Source organism: Embiotoca jacksoni, unplaced genomic scaffold (genome assembly GCF_022577435.1).
Source record: "Embiotoca jacksoni isolate LCO1_2020_lvr unplaced genomic scaffold, fEmbJac1.0.p SCAF_16, whole genome shotgun sequence".
NCBI classification, from domain to species: domain Eukaryota; kingdom Metazoa; phylum Chordata; class Actinopteri; family Embiotocidae; genus Embiotoca; species Embiotoca jacksoni.
In genome coordinates, this window is record NW_027185296.1 from 5,411,046 (window position 1) to 5,424,163 (window position 13,118).

The following is a 13,118-nucleotide window of genomic DNA, read 5'->3' on the forward strand; positions in this document are numbered from 1 at the left end:
CGCCGCGAGTCGGGCACGCGCACATGCTATTTTGCCAGACAACAAGGGGGGTGGGGGGGGGAGGTCGTAAACACGCGCTTCCTCGGCGCTTGCATTAGCCATGAACGGGGGGGTGAGCCCGGTAAAGGGCTCGTGTTTTACACACCGGTCTCGACGTCTCTAACAGTGCTCTCCTCCATCTTCCTCTCCGTCTGTCACAGAAGCGGCGGACGCTGTCGGTGCGTTGCCCCGGCAACGGATCAGGAGGACGCGAGAGCGGCGCGGTCGCGTTCCGTCGGTGAACTTAAGCACGAGGAAGATATCCTGTGTGCTGTGTTTACAAAATGCAGCGCGTGTAAATGTGCCGAGTCAAAATAAGCTGCTGAATTTTTTTATTTTTTTATTTATTTATTTATTTTACTTGAGGGCTTATATCGAAGTGCAAAAAAAATATAAATATGAAATACTGCAAATAAACTCAATGGGATTTATGGATACATTTGTTCAGCAAAAAAAAAAAAAAATGCTGATCAAGGTCATTTTATGAACTGCTATTTCCAAGTCTCAAGCTGTCCGGAAAACTTTAGGGTGCAGCTGTGATTCTCTGTCACTTCACAAACATTTTCTCAATACACTGAATCATTTAGCCTGCTGATAACACAAACTGCATGAAAACGTTATACGCCAGTGTGCAACTGACAACATTTACATTCTGCGGGCCACAGTAAAGCAGAATAATGTAATCTGTACACTGCACACACCTCAGTTTTATATCAGCCATACTTGAAATAAACCCCGTTTTGATGGCATTTTCACAGAAAAAGCCAATCATTGCAAGCAGCAGCCAGAGATTCAGAATTATCCTGCAGATTGATTAAAGCTGGAGATTTTCTCGACAATTGGAGCAGAGATGTCATCAAGGCCAATCAAGCATGGCCCTATTCCTTTCCCATTACAAAGGCTGCACCTGATTAAGTACATCAAATGAGCAGACGCACAACTCCTGGAGCAAGAGGCATACAGGCTGCTGCTAATTTTCAGGTTATAAGCTGTGTGTAACAGGACCAAATGAAAAAGACCAGGGAGAGGGCAATGATTTTTCTGTGCGTGTGATCTGTGTTTGATGGCGAACATCAACAGGCCGCTGAGTAGATAGGTCGGACTGATTATTTCTCAGATGACAGGAAGAGAATACAGAGCTGCAGTGTAATATTTTGTTAGAATTGAAAATTGAATAGCTGTCCTCCATGCTATGTCATTCCTTTAACACTATGCCAATTAAAGAGCTCTATGGTGGTACAATCATTCCTTTTCAGAAGGGAGATTGAAATTGAATTGTGGGGCATGAGAGAATTCGATAGGCTACATGTTCCCTTGTTTCTCAGTGCTTATCAAACTGAGAGAAAGCTGTTGATTTTACGATGAGATCCCAGCCTGTCTCCGGTAGAGTTGAAACGCTTCGGTTGCTCAAGGTAACTGGATCTCAAGGATGAAACTCACATTTGGTGAAATCCATAATTTCATTAAGAAATTGGCTTGTTTGTGACATTATAACTATTATTATAGAGTGTGAGTGAAATTGCTGACGCTATACAAAATAGAGCTGTTTGTTTTTTAGATGTTCATAAGTTCGCTCCTACTTTGGCTGTACGGAGCAATACGGGTTAAAATCCAGGATCGATAAGGCAAAAATGTGAAATAATACGACTGTGGAATCATTTTCTCAATATGCCAGAGAACAGGGTCAATAAGAAGATTTGTCTTGGGAGTGAATTGCAAAACTCACCATGGGCTGCAGAGGTTCATGCAATTTTTTGAAGAAGCTGAATTACAATACATTTACAGCAACAATTTATCATGCAATATTAACACAAGTAGAAGAAATTAACTTTATAGATTTAATGAAAAATGGTCGAGGGATATCCTGCTAAAACCGAGATTACAAGCACAAATTCAAATCAAGATAAAATGTGGTCCTCAACCTTATCAAGAAATCAAAGATCTTTAATTGCACAGTTGACAAAAGGAATCCTTCCTCTGGCCCTTGAAATTGGTAGATTTAAAAATATCCAGGAGGACGACAGGCTGTGTGAATTATGTGATTTAGGAGAAGTTGAGGAATGAATCACATTCAAAATCCAAAAATGTTCTGGTGCACTGATGACGTCAAGATGGAACGGTTTATTAGGTTTGATATTTAAAAGTTGGCTACCTTTGTTGCTGAAACTTTATTTTTGCTGTTTCTTGGCTCTGTCTGTTGTTCTTGTTAATAATGGTGTTCTGTAAGTCTGTTCAGGCTGAGAATATTGTTTACGTCCCTTATAGAAAAAACACGTGAATTTCACGTGTCAAAACTCATACGATCACATGTGACCAGATGTGATTGTGCACATATGTGCACAAGTTGTAAAACTTCAGTTTTTTTTTCTGTAAGGGGGATGACACAATAATATAAGTAATCAATCAATCAATTATACATACATATAAATATATATATGACTGTGATATGACAGCACATGGTATCCCGTATGGAAGTTGGAACAAGATGTAAAACTTCACAATTTGAATACCTGTGGTACCTTGATGACGTTACAGTAGGTTATTTTAAGGCTTTCCCTTTCTTTCAACGCTTCATGTGCTACATTAGTGTGTCTTTGAAAATGTCTAAAGAAAGTGAAAAAAATAACAGTAAACCCCTCTTCTCTCTGCACCATGACAAGAAACATACTGAATGCATGCAAAGTGCATCAAAGATCCACTGAACACGTCCATCACTGGAAAACAGAATAACATGAAAGAGAAGTACATTCCACATCATGTTATCTCCAATTTTAATTATCTCTCAAGAGAGTGTATTTTTATATGCTTAGAAAAACACATTTGACCACTAATGATTCCTGAACATATGAATGTGCTTTACATGTAGATATCCCTGTCCCAGTGAAACAGAGAGTCCACAGTAACTTACGTTGTGGCTATTTTTAAGCGTGGGTTGCTAGTGACTGGAGGACACACCACATCATCAGAACGTATCAAAAGCCCCTTGGGGAAAACGGAAGCTTTGGCACAGCAAAGGTATTTTCAAGCCTTGCTTTTCATTCTTTCAGACATATACTCTTTCTTCTGCACTGTAAAATGATCAAATAAGTCAGTGCTTGTAGCTCAGTACCACAACTGAAAGAAAGGAAAAAAACAAACGCCACAAAGAATTTATTGTTTATGTTTCCAGCTCGAAACGTGTGTGTGTGTGTGTGTGTGTGTGTGTGTGTGTGTGTGTGTGTGTGTGTGTGTGTGTGTGTGTGTGCGTGCGTGTGTGTGCGTGTGTGTGCGAGTGTGCATGTGTGTGTGTGTGTGTGTGTGTTCAAGGGGAGCAAATCTATGTTTTTGTATTTGTATCCCAGTACAGGGAAACCCTTTTTACTCTGGCCAGCTGAGGACTTCCACACATAAAGTCCATCACCAATGAAGGAAGCAAGTCATGCAAAAATCAAAGCATGGGGCACAAGTGGCACCATGTTGGGAGACGGGCAGTTGTGAGAGGCAGGGGGGGGGGGGGGGGGGGGTTGTGGGGTTGCAGCGACCAGCCGGCAGTACACAGAGAATCACTATGGTGACAGCAATCAGGGGGCTCGGGGGAGTGAGGCTGGGTCAGAGAGGAAGGCTTGAGAGGCAGCTGACTGAGGAATCAGCCCTCACTCTGGATGATTCAACTGACAGCTCTCTCTCTCTCCCCCCCCCCCCCCCAGGGTTGTGCCGGACCAGCCGTCCCCAGGGACCACAGGCTTTACAGAACAGGGATCTGGCTAGCAGCCCTTTTTCAAAGAGGAAAAAATAAATAAATGGATTTGAAGCCAAGGCAGTATAACAGTGCCATAACACAGCGATGCTGTTAATGATACCTTCCCGTTTCTCACTGCTGATGAAGAAAAGCAAAACGCGTTAATTTAAAACATGTAAACAATATCACATGCGGCCTGCTTGTCAAGTGCGAGTCTCTCTACATATTTTCTTTCCTCCCTGTTGACATAAACATCGGCTAAAACTAGCAATTTGCTCTGCTTTGTGCCTTACACCTTCCTCTCATCTATTTGTCATCATCGTCACTTTCTCTGTCTCTCCAACCCCCATCCCATCCCATCCCGCCACCCCCCCCCCCCACCCCCCTCCCCACACACCCCCAACCCTCCGCTGTGCTGGACAGCATCCACCTAAACAGATGGTCCGGAGTCAATAGGCTGCTAATAACTGGCCGCTCTCCCCGCTCTGATCCAAGACAGCGAAAAGCACATTTAAAAGCACAGGGAATAAATCCTTTTCCACGCTGATGGAGCCACGAGTTAGACACCACTAAAGATTTGATTAGTGAAGATGATGATGATCCCAATCACTTTAACAGCATCATCAGCCTCATGGAAAAAACATTCTTTTCTCTTATTTTCCTAAAACATGGCATGCAGTTACAGCAGATATAGCATCTTGTGAGTCACTGCTCTGAAAACCTCTCAGGTGTTACTGACTAAATTCAAAGAATATAGTGAATCATATCCTTGGTTCGCGTCTAGCTCATCTTTTTCCTTTTTTTTTTTTTTTTTTTTTTTTTTTTTTTTTTGGCTTGTTTGCTCCGTAGTTGGGATCTCCTGCCATGCCTGTGACTGGCTGCTTCGTCATCTCTGTGCCACACCCTGCTGAGGAAAAGGACAACCACCTGACCTTGATGCTCACATCAGCCCAACCCTCACTTTCCCCCCCCCCCGTTAGATATTACTGAGGCACCCTCAATTTCCCCTCTCGAGGTCCCTCGACAGTGCGCAGGTTTTGATTACATACCATTCGTTTACCGTCACAAAAACACCTCCAATACACACTTAAATACTTTCCCTTTCTTTGATATCCCCTTTCCTAAATTTTAACATCCATGTTTTTGGTTTTTTTTTGGTTGTTGTTGTTGTCCAAACCATAATTAAAACCAAACAATATTAGTCCTCACACATCCTAACCTTTGAATTAATCCTGGCTCTGTGTTTCCATGTGGTCAGGGAGTGAGAGCTACCATGAGGCTGAATGCCCCTTCACCATGTATAAATGTGTGTTATAGACGCACACCCAAAAAAGAGGAGAAGAGAGGAAAATCTGAAAAGCTAGGAGTGGCACAGAGAGGAAGGGATGTGGCGGTGATGGTGATGGTGATGGTGTCGCTGCTGCTGCTGCTGCTGCTGCTTGAACAGTCTTCCCACCTTGTGGTGGCACAGCGAACTGCAGCTGCCTCAATACGTGAGCAATGGGGGAAGAGAGAGTGATGCAGAGAGAGATGGAGTGAGAGAGAGAGAGAGAAGGAGGGAGGGAGGGAGAGAGAGCAGAGGAGAGAGAGAGAGAGGAAAAAGGGAGGGGAGTTTAAACTAAGTGCTATGTTTTGGGACAGGCTAATCTGCTAGCGAGCAGTGTGAGGATCGGAGCGTATTGTGTGAGCCAGTGTGCGGGGGACAGATAAGGGAGCCAGCCAGCCCGCCAGCCCGACCCACCGACCCACCGACCGCCTGCCTGCCTGCGTTAATGTGCTGACTCTGGGGAGATTTTAAAAGACAGCATATTGACTCCTCAGACGTGTGCGGAGACCCTGGGCACAACGCGCCGCGACTACAGCCACAGCAGCCAGAAGAAGTGCATCAGCAGACAGGGAAGAGAGTGAGAAGAAAAAAAGAAAAAGAAAAAAAAAATAGAGGACTGAAAAAAAAAAATCACAACTCCAAAAATCAGAAAATTAAAGAGGATTTTTTTCTTTCTATCCCCCTCTTTTTTGACTTGATTTTTTTTTTTTCTCTTTTTTTTTTTTTTTTTTTTTTTTTTTTTTTTTTTTTTTTGGTGTGTGTGTGTGTTCCCGGGACTGACTCCCAGCCGCTGACAAAAAAAAACAACAACAACAAAAAAACAACAACAACAAAAAGAAACAAACAACAACAACAACAAAAAAGGAGGAAGCAGAAAAACTGAAGAGAATCTGAAAATAAAAGGACAGAACGAACAAAAATCAGCATCTGAACATGTTCGAAATAAGCCGAACACTCAACGCTGCTCTGTTGAGCAATGAGGTAAAGACATCTGGATTTGCTTTCTTCTCTCCACACCTCACCTGCGTATGTCTTGCTGCCAACCATTCTGTCATGTGTGTTGTTGTGTGTCCGTGCGTGTCTGTACACTTCTGTATGCTTGTGTAAGCCAGAAGACGGAGTGGAGGTGGGGTGGAGGGGTGGGGGGTGATTGATAACAGCAGCTGCTTATTATATTTCCCCAGCACGATGGCCGGTTACAGGAAAAGGGACTGCTGCGCTTCTCGCACTCATCCTTGCCTTGTAATAATAAATGGAGAGCCAGTGCGGAGACTTCATATCCCTCTATTGTATTGTAACCAAACCGAGGTAGCCATCGGACCCATCGAACATAGGCTTTGCTCGTGAAATTGCCCACCTGGGGCTAAAAAAAAAAAAAAAATTGTACGTGCGCCTTCATGCGCGCGTTACAGTATACCGCCTTGTAAGTGTGTATGCCCGTATGCGTGTATGTTCACACATGCATTCGTGGGAGAGCAAAGTGTTCTGTAATCCCCCCCTCTACCTCCCTCTTTCTTCATGCCCTCCCCACCCACCCCCCCCTCCTCCCCTCTCCACTCCCTCTTCTGTCCTTTACCATTCTCGCCGTCCTTCCTACCTGCTGTTATCTGCTCTCCTTCCCTTCTCTCACACCCCTTCCCCTCTTTCGCTTCCCCACCCCCCCCCGCCCCCCACACCCCCCCCCCCCACTCCCCCTTTCCTCTCTCCTCTCTCCTCCCTTCTCCTCCCGTGTCTGTGTACGAATGTGTGTGTTCTGTGAGCAGCATCTCAAGATGATGGCGAGGTACGGGCAGCTCTCGGGACTAGCAGCCAGTGGCGTGGGCTCCGTCCCCGAGACGCACTCGCCGCTATTTCCCAGGGATCTCCTGTCATCGCCAGCCCAGATGGGCTACAGGTCACCCCTGGTAAGAGGATAGACAGACCTACGTTATCTCCATCTCTTTAGTGAACGCAGGCAAGCATACTGCCGAGGAATAAATCAGGGGGAGGAAAAAAAAAAAAAAAGAACATAGTTAGAGTGTGTGAAAATTGTGTGTGCTGAGGAAAAGAGCAAAAGGGCGGAAAAATAGAGCAAATCAATTGTGGGATTCTGCCTGTATCCCCAGTGGATAGTATTAGTAAATATTTACATTGTTATGTTTGTTCAATTACGGACGCCTACTCTGTCTTTAGCCTCTGCCAGTCAGACTGTTATCAAGGGAATTTGAGGTGTGTCTGTGTGTGTGTGTGTGTGTGTGTGTGTGTGTGTGTGTGTGTGTGTGTGTGTGTGTGTGTGTGTGTGTGTGTGCATGTGCGAGTTTGTGTGGTTAATATATTTTCTGATTGTTGAATTTGGTCAATTCTATCAGGCTGTGCAGTGTTTACTGTTTATTCTAATACTGTACTTCATTTTCACCAGTGAATTAATAAATAGGCATCAGCGCTACACTTATAATTCTACCATTTCCAAACTTGACATAACAATCTTGACAAAGAAGAATTTTTTTTTTTTCACCACCATTAGAAATTGTGCATTTGTTTATGATGACAGATTTGCTCTGGTTTGATGATAACTAGGAAATCAGTGAAATTCCAATCAACATCCCAACAAGTCACGTTAGCAGAGGAAGCAGATAGTTCCTGTAGATAGACGGGACGTTTTCACACCGGAGTCTACGTTACTCTACAATTTAGATAGGAAAGATGACTTCAAGGGGAAGCGAATGAGAGAGAAAAAGGGGCATGAGAAAACCCTGAGCGTTTAGGGAAAAGCGTTGTAAGAAAATCCCTGACTCGCCGCATTAAAGCGACATGAAGCTGTGGGTGTCTAATCTGCTGTGGGCTCTTCATTGGTTCGGCTCCCCTTCAAACTGGCTCAGATCCACACCCGAGAGCCTCCCGGAAGCCTTCATAACCCACTGTCATGCTGCTGACTGTACCCAGGGGTTTCCGTCAAGTGCATGCAAATGCATGGGCGAGGATAAGCAGTGAATTGCGTCCGAGAGGAGCTGGGCTTCAAAAAATGTTTTTTGTTTTTTTTTGCAGTTTGGGTTTTTTGTGGTTGTTGTTGTTGTTGTTGCTGCTGCTTTGAATTCTTACGCGAGTTCAAAGACATCTGTCCAGTTTTTTATTGTCATTATACAGAGCACAAAGCACTGTGTTTCCCACTGCCCGTTCAGACTCACAACAGTGTTATCAGCTGTTTGCATAAAGCTGCTGGACCATAAATTATTTGTTGAAACCAGTGGAACTAATTAGCTGAATTTGTCACATAAATATGATTGACATGTTAACATATTTTGATGAATCTTATTAGATGGAATTTTGAGCTGATTACTTAACCAGTCCAGTCCAAGGAGGATCAGATGACTACTTGCATGTAAAATTAAATTTAACATTGCAGAGTGTAAATAAAGTGCAGAATATTAAAAAAAAGAACTAACAAAATGAATTGTTATTAATAACAGAGTGAGTATGATGTTCTCATCATGCATTTCTGGCAAAGTGGTCTGGTAATGGTTTATTTTGGGGGTTTTGCGCATTTGTCATGAGTGTGTTGCTGGTGATGAGGCATGTTTCTCTGTGTGTGTGTTATAGTGCATAGGCTTTTGTATTTGTTTGACAGTGTGTGTGTGTGTGTGTGTGTGTGTGTGAGAGATTGTGTGTGTGTGCATGATTACCCTGGTTAAAAAAGACCATCGTTATAGTGATTAATGGTGCCTTCATTAAGCACAGCGAGATCATTTGCATACATTAGATAAATGTGCTGGAAGATTCTGGTGGCTTTTGGTGTGTAAAGCCTCAAATGCAGCATTGCTATTTCTTTTTTTTTTTACGTTGCCATCAAAAGGAAATAGAACTCTATAGCGGCAGTGAAACATTGCTGCGTACATCCAAAAAGAAAAGGAGTAAATTCATTGTTAAGTAAAACAGTTATTTTACCCATTAATCAGTGTTACTTTTGTATGATATTGCTATTTAAAATTAAGTCAAATTTTGCTTATATTTAATGCGCTATTGGATGAAATGAGTATGTTGATAAATGAATGAATAACTAAATGTTTTCATCTTCAACACATTACACGACTGCAGCAAAGTTTACCATGACTTCCCCTTGCAACAAGCGTCTATTTAGTATGTGTAAGGCATTTTGTGTGTGTGTGTGTGTGTGTGTGTGTTTGTGCTACGTATCATGCCTCTGTTTGCGTGTGTGCATGTTCTCGTCGTCAAGCGTCAAGAGCCCAGGCACACGAAGAAGCAAACAATAAATTAAATTTGAACTGAATTCCTGATGTTCCAGAATGAGCGTCCGCAGGATCGGTTTGAAGTGTTAGGACGAGCAGAATGACCAAACTGAGACAAAGTGGGTAAAATTGTGGATAACGTGTGAAATTGTTCTGGTTTCCAGTCACTGAGATCACATTTTTTCCACAAGCCCACATCTAAAAAGCTGCAGTGCACCGTGCTCCAGAGCTGAATGCTGTTAATTTGTAGAAAGCTGCACTGATTACCCACTGCAGGCAGCTGGAGTTCTCTATGTGACACGAAGCTTTGTTTGACAACTCCAATCTTTTGTTTAAACATAAAAAAAAATTTAAAAAAGGAAGGTTGCATTTCAAACCTGCTTATAGTCGTTCATCGCCACCATAACGTCAAAAAGCAAAAAGGGGGAAGAAGAAGAAGAAGAGGATGGAGGGTGTGTGGTGGGCGGTGGGTGGGCATAGTCGCTGGCAAACGTGGTGTAGCCACGGTGTATTAGCAGCCAGGAGATAGTTAGAGGTCATCTCTATTTCATAACAATGATTAGCTCCTTCCATCTGCCGCTCACTGCATTTCCCCTTTCCTTGATTGCAGTGTTCTCTATATCCAGGAAATTAGTTCATTTATGCTCCACAACCCTGCTGTCACTGAGGCACAAACAGGTGCAGCAGACTGAGCGACGCCACACAGGGGGAAAAAAAAAAAAAGAAGAGAAACAGAGAGATGAAGATACGTGCAAAACGCGGGATAATAATCGAGCCACAAGTACAATGGCGGTTGATTAATGCAGGACTGCCAAAAAACAAATGTGGTTATCGTGTGATATTTTACTAACATTAGCCAAAAAGCTGAAGATAACAGTCTCCAGGACGCAAACGTATGAAGATGAACGCAAACAAGAGAGGGCCAAAAATATTCTTTAGATCATTTTATCCTTTGACTGCAATCACAGTCGCATGAAATATGATGGTTTGATGCAGTGCTCTGTTCAACACAGCTTTTTAGTTATAGGGCTGTCGAGGAAAAAAAAAGACATGCTGCCATATCATCCCTATAGCATATCTCAAAATAGAGCACGTTATGACCGCACCGTGTCATAGAATTTACATGCAACATCCCATGAACACAGACTCTGCAGCTTGTGTGTGTGTGCGTGTTCATCATGTCATGTTTGCACTTGATATGAGCACATGTGGTGTGTCAGTTACGAGGAACATAGAGAGAGGCTCTATGAGGGGGGCCTGAAGGGTTCAGATTTGTTGGAAGAGGTGTGTGTGTGTGTGTGTGTGTGTGTGTGTGTGTGTGTGTGTGTGTGTGTGTGTGTGTGTGTGTGTGTGTGTGTGTGTTGGCCACCAGTGCTGCAGGGAGGGCCTAGTGATCAGCAGCTGAGCCTGTGTCCCGCTGGGAGCCATCACTGCAGAATGGAGCAGGTGTCTTCAGGCTCATGCACAGACAAATACACACACACACACACACACACGCACGCACACACGCACACACACGCACACGCACACACGCTTTCACAGACACATACACTATAAAGCTAAGTGTACTCGCTCCCTCGTCTTTGTTTTTTCCTCTCTGTCTCTCTGTCTCCATCTCAGTCTTTTTTGTACAACATAGAAATGCAACCCGTCCGCGAGGTGCCTATTTAAGTGTGTTGCATCATTACCATAATTACTTAATTGATTACCTACCAATTTTTCGTACTCTTGAACTCTGCCACCGAAAGGAAAAAAAAAAAAAAAAAAAGGAGTAGTGAAGTGATCCATAAACAATAGACTAACCGCAGCATGGCGTGCTGCACCAACACAAGTGTCCACGCCCAGCCAAAGGTCACCTGTGATATCACTCGTATAATGGCAGTGGTGGGGCTCATGTTTTCTGAGTGGACTCCGTGCACTTTGAAATGACTCTTCACACTTGTGACCAAACAGCAGTACCACAGTGATCATGTCACTTCACTAAAACAAACACTATAGTAATTATTACAGAGGCGGGCGAAGAGCACGACCCATTGATCCAAAAGTAAAGAAAAGGGTCACACCCACAGCTAAAAACCTAAAGGAGAAGATTTGAACCCGTTATTATTCCCACGCTGATTGACAGCTCTTTTAATACACGGATTAACATAACTAAATCACAGTCATCATAATTATAGTTTACGTAGTGGTGGATTATCTATCCGTGGTGGGCCTGTGGATTGTAGTGGGGGATTTAACTCGACGCTGTGTCTACATGTGTACAGTTCAATAGGTTGAATAAAATAATCTCACTTCCTGCTGCTCATTTTTCTTCTTTAATTAAAAAATAAATAAATAAAAAAGAAAGAAATTCCCAGGGCTGCTTTTTTGCGCGGTAATATAAAACATTTAATTTCAGGGATAGATTCGTTGCCTCTCTTGGACAATATTTTTACATTCAGTTGCAGTTATTGCATCTGGTTTGGGAGGATAAATACAGAGGGAAATAATGAAACAGACAAGACTGCAGAGAAAGTAGTATTGTGTCCTCGAATTTAAGGGGCTCTTCGTATTTTGCAAACAATTAATGTGGAAAAATAGAAACGTTCCTCAGCTGCTATTTTGACAGTGGTGTCCAATTCAGAGGCTTACAGCTAAATCTAATGCCATTCGAGGTCGACATATTGTTCCCTTTAAAGAGCATTTTGGGGTGTGTGTGTGTTGGATCATTCGGGTTTACTGAATTAATTATAAAACTGACAGCGTTATCAAAATGTCCCGTGGATATGTCAGCCTTATAAACCTTGACAAAAGAGGTATTAGCCATATCAAGCCCTTTACTGACCTGTCTCCGTCTATGATAATCTCACTCAGCTCAGTCCTCCCTCTGACAACACACAAAAAATTCATAATGCGAACTGAATCTTGTGAATTGTGACATTAAATTATCTTTTTTTTGTTGTGCCCAATGAAGCGCCCATTTTGCAGGTGAGAACTCCCACCCGAACAATACGTGGCCGTCATTTTGAGAGCAGTGACGCGCCTTCCTGTTGACAGCTCAGCGCCTGTTGATGCTGAGCTGACAAACGCTGACGATACTTGAGTGATTGTCTGCGTCTGGGATCCTGGCATGTTGATGAACAACACTATCCCCCCTCCCCTCCCCCTCTTAGAATTGATAGTTTCAAAGCCAATGCGTTTTTATTGATTCCCTAATTGCCGGGGATGAGGCAAAGTATCTGCCGTCACCATGAATAAATGATGTACGGCTGACTTGTGCATTAGTGCGGAAGACAAGTGACCAGTGAAGTGGCTTGCCATTGCGTCCACTTCAAGGTGTCTACTACTTTATGTACACAAAATAAAGCAGTTTTACATGTATGATTATTTCCAGTTGCTTATGAAAGACAGACTAAGTCAAGACATATTGGAAGCCGATGAAAATGCCAGAGGTATTTTTCTCCGAGAGGAGGACATGCAACAACAGCATCATCATTACCTGCTAACCCCTCTCTCCCATTAATAATAAATGTATTCTAACAGCAGCATTTTGAGTCCGTCTCGGACCGGTGACAAGACTGTAAAGTGAACTGACGCAGAGGAGAACTTGCATCTGTTACAGAACTATTACAAATATGTAAATTTATTATTTGCCTCTGTTTTTATAGTCTCACATTGAACTTAATATTACAAAGTTTTCTCAGAACATGACTGCTGCCTTTTCTACATAATGTCTCTTCTTCTCAGAGTGTCTGAAGACTTCTTTTTCTCTCTCTTTAATCGGCTAAATGTTTCAAAATAGCTGAAACATGTCTCTAAGCATGTAGGCATT

The 13,118-nt window shown here is 42.9% G+C and overlaps 2 protein-coding genes across 5 annotated transcripts in view; one reads left to right on the plus strand and one right to left on the minus strand.

The window, feature by feature from the left end:
• LOC138198793 (cytosolic carboxypeptidase 6-like) overlaps positions 1-13,118 on the minus strand; it is a 289,794-nt gene that overhangs the window by 267,720 nt on the left and 8,956 nt on the right. Inside the window, exon 1 of one of the 2 annotated variants that reach the window (XM_069150423.1) lies at positions 146-250. The exons of the other annotated variant lie outside the window; for it this stretch is intronic. Coding sequence (XP_069006524.1) covers positions 146-179 — 34 coding nt within the window. The 5' untranslated portion in view covers positions 180-250. Of the gene's footprint in view, positions 1-145; positions 251-13,118 lie in introns of those variants that run through there. 2 annotated transcript variants of the gene reach the window in all.
• elavl4 (ELAV like neuron-specific RNA binding protein 4) overlaps positions 5,837-13,118 on the plus strand; it is a 79,404-nt gene continuing 72,122 nt past the window's right edge. For 2 of the 3 annotated variants that reach the window (XM_069150431.1, XM_069150432.1), the window contains exons 1-2: positions 5,837-6,065; positions 6,848-6,988. In XM_069150431.1, coding sequence (XP_069006532.1) covers positions 6,018-6,065; positions 6,848-6,988 — 189 coding nt within the window. In that variant the 5' untranslated portion in view covers positions 5,837-6,017. The remainder of the gene's footprint in view (positions 6,066-6,847; positions 6,989-13,118) is intronic. The other variant, XM_069150433.1, reaches the window with a different exon arrangement.